Consider the following 6,899-nt stretch of genomic DNA (forward strand, 5'->3'; position numbering starts at 1 on the left):
GTGTCATTAGTGTATCTCTTATTGAGATGGTATTTTTTTGAAAAGCTCGGATGGGAGCAAACCGTACATAAGGATTTAAACAAGGCAGTGTACATCATTATACTTTTGCATTCCTAATCATTACAACCTCTTTATAATTCAAGCTTAGGACATCCTAGTTTGCATTATAATCTTTATTGTAATACGACTCAGAGTCTTATTTTTTTCCCCTTTGGCAGACATGTCAGAAACTGCTTGGCAAGAGTTGATGGTGACATTTGTTAGTTGATTAATGGAATGCTTTAAGGGATAGCTGTAGCTCTTTAACTCCTTCATGCGGCTGGGTTCTAAGTTTAAACTGTGATTTGAAAAATATCTAAATCTTTCAGAACTAAAGCTTTCTGAAATGTCCTGAAACACACAAGAAGGAAATAGCAGAAATCACGCAAAATACACTTGGCTTGATAAAGCTTTTTTTTTTTTTTAATCGCTCTACAACTTCAATTTGAAAGGCTCTGATTTACAATCATAACCTTATCTCTTACCCTTTTGTATGTGTGTGCAGTCTTAGAGGGGCACAGTTATTCTTACACTACTCACTGACCAGTTGGGGCACACTTTTAAAAGGCTTCCCACTTTTAACAGCATGAAGATCCTGCTTTGGAACCACTGTTCAAGTCAATAGTGTGACCTAACATGCAATGCTCCAGCTGTTCCTCTACAGCTAACACCTGCCTGACAGCTTCTTCAAAGGCCACTGTCACATTAGTATCATCTTTGGCACTTGTTTCTAGATAAGGGTAATCTCCATTCTCCATGCACCAGGCCTGTGCCTCCTCAGTAGTCACTTGCCTATCCTCTTTGTCTACTTTGTTACCCAGAACTACAAAGGGGAAGTGCTCAGGGTCTTTCACATCTGCGTAGTAGATGAATTCTTTCTGCCAATTACCAAGGTTCTCAAAGCTCTGCCGGTCATCCACGCTGAAAGTCAAGAGGCAGCAGTCTGCTCCCCTGTAGAAGGGTGTCCTAAGGCTCTTGAAGCGTTCCTGCCCTGCAGTGTCCCAGATCTGGAGAGTTACAAAACGTCCATCTACCTCCAGATCTCGATTTAAGAACTCTACCCCTATGGTGTGAAAAGCCTGGGAGTCAAATTTATTGGTTACATAACGGTTCATGAGCGAGCTTTTCCCAACTCCACCATCACCCAAGAGAATGACCTTTAAGAGCAGGGATTTCCCACTCATTGTTGTAGCACCAGATGGAGAAGAGTTTATAACCAAGAGAACCTGAAAATAAAAGAAAAAGTAGAAGGGAAAACAGTTAAACCTGAAACTGAAATCAACTTCATAGTAAATTTCTCTGAATTACAAGGCCTTATTATTTAACTTTTCTTAATTCATGCTCATTAAATGATATAGTACAGCAGAAGGAATAAAACTCTTTTTCCATAAGGGAGAAAATATGTCTTGTTTTTCTGAAGTCTCTTGCCTGTGCCAGGAAAATGGCTGAATGCCATGCATAAATGGACTAGCAGATGGTGCTGTCATCTGGTTCAGTTCTGACCCTATTCTAGGGGAGAAAGCCTAGAACAGGAATGCTACTCAAATGTGTAACATATTAGCTTCTGGTTTGGACAGTTCCAAACAAGAGGCAAAGAGTATGAAATTGATTAGAGGGGTTTGAAGTCTGTTCCTGATGGACCCAAGAACTGTTGAGGAGAGAAAGCTGTGTAAGCTGGAATCTTGATTCTCTTAGTAGAGGTTTAGGTTAGAATTACATTGGACCCCAGAACTTGGAAAAGAGAAAAAGATCAGGTTTCTTCAGGCATTTGCCCCATTATACTTGCATTGATATGGATACCCTCACAAGTAAAAGATCTTCCATAATCTTTTCTTCATGGAACAATGGCACTCAAGTTGATGATTGTTGATTGGTATCATTATAACAGCTATCATTGAAGAAGAAAATCTTGAATAGCTTATTAATTTCTGGATTTAGGTTCTAATTCCATAATAACACCAATCAAAACATACTGTAAACTCTAAACAGCTAATAATTATACAGTATCCGTCTTGTTACCTCCACATTCTGTACATGAAATACCTAGAATGCATCTTAAAATAAAAAGATCAAATGTTTACTGAACAACTACCTTGTACTAGATTTTGTTAGGTTCTTTCAAACGAGGTCCATTGTGGGAACTCAACAGTGATGATCAAATAAAAACATATAATATATATACCTACCTAGTTGAGAATAAAATGTAAACCTACCCAGTTGGGTCTTTGTCACAATCTTAGTCTTTTTCTTGTTGTTGCTATATTCTTTCTTTTTAGGATTCTAAAAAACAGATTGGGAAACATTATTTATAAAAATTTATGTAAAATAAAGTTAAGGCTATCTATATATAAATATACTCAAGTCAGGAAAAAAAAAAACAGACCAACCTCAACTTACCTACAGAGGATGCTTTTCACAAATATACTTGAGAGTTCAAATACTACAAATACCTAACATGGACAAAATAATTTTATTGCATGGACTTTAACTTGTCCTAACTTGAGTGTACTTTATATGATTTTTTAAAGTTTTATATTGTCTCTCTATTGAGCTTTCCATTCAAAGTAAAAGTAAATCAAAGAAAGTAGATGATATTCACAATAGATGATATTCAGGAAAGAGAAAGCACAGAGGAGTCTAAGACATGTTGAAATTCTAAGTCAGAGATGAAACTCCTTACCTTTCTACCTACCAATGTTCCCATCTCCAAGAAAGTTATTAATACACTCAGCCTTGAGGGTGTCTCTGCAACTGATTCCACAAGATCAGAGAAGAAAAAATATGTTTGGGGACTCCTTGTTTACAATATATAATCTTGGCTAATTATTTTACTCATTAATTTCAGTCATCTGTCTTGAACACAGGTTTTAGCATTTAACTGGCTTTATTAAATTCCAACACAACTTCATTTAAAATTATAGTTAATTATGGCAAGTGTCTTATTTCAGCAGCATCAAGAGTACTGTTCTAAAAAGAAAAAACAGTTCCTACATTTGCTGAGTGTTCTTTCTTACTGAGGAATAAAGAAGCTTTTAAGAAATCTCTGCTGCTTAACAATCTCATGTTATTTTTTTCAAATGTAAAAAAAGCATATAATAAGGGATTCATCAGAGATCTAAATCAGTAATTATGAATTTAAATAATGTCTTTTAAACTGATAGGTTTTATCCTCCTTCTTGGTCTATATCTATTCTAAAAAAATTTTCAAGTTTCCTACAATTCCTGATTTTTGTCCTGTTTTTTCTTCTGCTCTCAAATTGCTGTCTTTGGAACTAGCTCAAGTAACAAACATTTCTTTAAATGGAGATGAACCAAGTGTTAGCACACTTCTTTTTTATACTGGTCTGTAGGATAATTTTACAGAGCAGAACTCTTGAACTCTCACTTGAAGGAAGTACAAACTTGGGCACAATATTGACAGTATTACGCGCCCATGCCAAGTGAGCTTCCTTAAGTTCCTAGCAAACAGGTGTCCATATCATTAAACGGCTCACTAACTCTACTTTCCCGGCTGCTGCGAATAAACGCAAATGACGGGTCAAGGACTGAGTGAATATGGAAACCAAATACTCGGCTCCAGGAATAATGAAGTATTAATAACTATCTGAGATATTGCTGCCTTTGCTCGTGCATCCCCTATTTGGTCATGTGCACACATAACTTCTGGGTGCATAGGGTCTATACCAGGGAAGGACAATGCAGTTCAGTGTCAAGTGCACTGGGCTGGCAGCAATCAGGACAGTCTTCATCACTGCTTTCCCATTCATTGATTTTATGAACTTGGACAGGTCACTTAATCTTGCTGTGTTTATTCCTATATAAAAATAGAGCTGGTAATACCTGCCCTACTTAACTCACAGGATTTGGGAGGAAACAACTTATGAAGTTTGCAAAGATTTGTAAGCACTTATTGAAATTTTTAGTTTGGTATTTTTGTTCCTCTTGCTCTCCACCTCCTTTCATTCACTGGTGGGGCCCTTGTGACTCAATATTAACCTTTCTCAGAAAGCGCCTGCCAGTGGGAGGATAACAATTCTTCCTTTTCTCTTTCTTCCATATCTGAGAATGCCTTGTTCCCCAACAGTTTTGAGCATTTGCATATACCACAGAATCTCAGCGTTGGAGGGACCTTAAGGGTCTTCTTGTCCAATCCTGAAACTGATGCTTGAGAAAACATTTGAGTGCCTCTTGTGTGCTGTGTCCTTACTAAGGTGACCCTACACTTTCCTCTGCTGTCTCCAACTCCCATTTATTTGCTGGAGGTAAAAATGAATACAGTTAGGCTTGTCTCCTTGCTTTCAGTCACTAAATCCTGATGATTTTTCTTTGCAATATCCTTTTCTAGTCTTCTGCTACCATCCTCATTTTGGTCCACATCTCCTTGTATCTAATCTACTGTGAAAGCTTCCTGGCTCTTCTGTCCCTGCCTCTAGTTTCTCCCTACCTAATCTACTTTGCAAAGCGTCATCGCTTGAGCACCCACTGAATGTAGACCCTGTTGGAAATCATACATGTTTAAGGCAAGGTCTTACCCTCAAGGAGTTTATAAATTCACATATAAGCTTCAGATCTCATAGTTTACAGTTGAAATAGTATCATTATACTGTCTTATTTTGTTAACAAAATCTTTTTTTTTCTGCACAACCAAATTCTAAATTCCTGGATCATAAGGCCCTAGTGTGTATGTGTCTTTGAAGCCTCTTCATGCAGCACCAGAGTCCTCCATATGGATAATCAATAAATATTTGTTTATTAATTAGATAAGTACCCAGAACTAATGCCTCTGAATTGATGCACAGGTACAACAGATCCACAGTTCTGTAAGGTATCCAAATATTATTATTTACAAGGTGACTAAAGAGCAGAAGTTATGGACTTATCTGGATCACTTTCTAGATGGGACTTAACAGGAATTCCACCTGTTGAAAGCCAGTGGAAATGCTCCAGTTTCCCTTCATCTCCCTTCACATTTAAAAAATAAATATATAAATTTCTCCACTCCCACCAAAAACAAGAGCAGAATAATTATCTCCACATTATGTTTACAGTGGCTGCTGGCATCCCCATCATCACCATCATCATCATCCTCATTTGAGTGTGATATCCTTTAGTACATACTTAAATTAAAAAGAACTAGCACAGTACAAAAGCAAACCAGACAATTTTTTTTCTCCCCCAAAATATGCCAAATTTAAATCAAAACTTAAAAGAAGATAGCATTAAGTAGGCAAAGGAATTCTTTGATAACCCTAAGTACATTTAATAGGAAAGTCAACTCCCTTAAGGATCCCATATCAGGTTAGGATTTGGACTAAAATGTTTATTCTAATTTTGATCCTATTCAGAGAAAGATCTGGCTTTAAATGATTCAAATATCCCAGAGATGCCATTCCCCTTTCCTACCCCACTCCCCAAAACAGAGTAACAATCATTCTCTAATAACAATCATTCTCTAAGGATAGTTTATTCACTGTTTTTTTCCCAATTAGGGTCTACGTCTTAGACAGTAAGGTGAATTAGAAATTGATATAACTGATACTCCCTAGCTTTCTTTGTTCAACACACTTGAAACTTTCTGAATTTGCTGTGTCTGCACCCACACAGGCTTATTAAAATTACTGTATTTAGTTGGGGATGCTTGGGGGTGGGGATGGAGGTGAGGGAGGAGGCAGTACAATGATAAGAAGGAGGTTGAACCTTTGAAAATAGTACATTTTAGTGTGATAATGATGAAAAAGAAAAGCGAACTGGCAACACCAGTTCGGTTGCCATGGGTAGAATGATGCTCAAATCCATAGTGCAGATTGTTTGGGAGCAAGTTTTGAGAGGGATGTGTACTACAGGGCTAAGGGTGGGGGAAGAGAAACAGGGGAGGGCTAGGCAGTGGGTGAGAGTGGCCCTGGTGGCAATCTGCACAGGCGAGGAGCCGTAGTTAGAGCTGTGGGGAAAGCCCATCTTATGGTGACACACCGGTTGAGGCTCTTCAACTCGCTGTTGATTCCTGGAACAATATTTGGAAATACTGCACTGGAGAACTGGGTGGGGCTTTCTTTAATCTACGTAAAAATCAATACAAATAAGAAATGATTGGATTTTGAGACCCTCGACCTTAAATGGTGTAGATTGTTTCCAATACAACCTGATGCGTGGGGCTGGGGCTGGGGGAGGGTTCCGTAGCAGGGAAGCCCTCTGACGCACTGGATTCATTTTGTAGAGCTAACAAGTTATCAGCTACATCTATACCCTGAGTGCAAATGCCACAGCTGTCATTCCGCAGCTGTCATGCATATTCCTACATTTATGCCCATATTTATATCCTACATGCAACTAGAAGCGTGCAATGTGGAATTTCACCTCCAACATTTCACTCCTCACAACGACAGCTCTGGGGCTGTGAGCCCGAAGGCACACTAGATAGCAATTTGGCACTGTCCACAGGTCACTTCTTCCTGAGTAGACCGCCTGGAGACGAATAGGTAAGGTTTGGGTGACATTAAGTGAGCAGGGTACAGGGAAAAGAAGCTTCCTTAGGAGGCTGGGAACGCTGGCATCTCCATGACAGGGGTACTGTTAGCATCGGGGACCCAGAAAGTGATATGTCACGCATAGTTCCAACTACCTCGGACCCAGGTAGTCTCACCTCGCCCCCAGCTCTGAGAACCAGCGGCTGTGGCGCATGCGCACTGAGCCACGCCCGCTCCCCACAGAGCCCTGCGCCTCTCTGCCGGGCTTTGGCAGCTGCTCTTGATTACTCAGCAACGCCCCCCTCCACCGTCACCCACCCAACCCCAACTCCGACCCCGCGGCGCCTAGGCCCCTTTCCCAAGATGCAACTGCCCCCGGGGGATCACCCAGACCTC

At 39.6% G+C, this 6,899-nt stretch overlaps 1 protein-coding gene across 1 annotated transcript; it reads right to left on the bottom strand.

Moving 5' to 3' along the window:
• Positions 1–617: 617 nt before the first annotated feature.
• RAB9B (RAB9B, member RAS oncogene family) lies at positions 618–1,223 on the bottom strand. Its single transcript, XM_068534058.1, has one exon. The coding sequence runs from the start codon at positions 1,221–1,223 to the stop codon at positions 618–620; it is 606 nt and encodes a 201-aa protein (XP_068390159.1).
• Positions 1,224–6,899: the final 5,676 nt, after the last annotated feature.

This window comes from Eschrichtius robustus, chromosome X (genome assembly GCF_028021215.1).
Source record: "Eschrichtius robustus isolate mEscRob2 chromosome X, mEscRob2.pri, whole genome shotgun sequence".
Classification (NCBI taxonomy): Eukaryota; Metazoa; Chordata; class Mammalia; order Artiodactyla; family Eschrichtiidae; genus Eschrichtius; species Eschrichtius robustus.

Excerpts from the sequence above, each read along its gene's own strand:
- RAB9B (XM_068534058.1), bottom strand. The coding sequence starts at position 1,223 with ATGAGTGGGAAATCCCTGCTCTTAAAGGTCATTCTCTTGGGTGATGGT.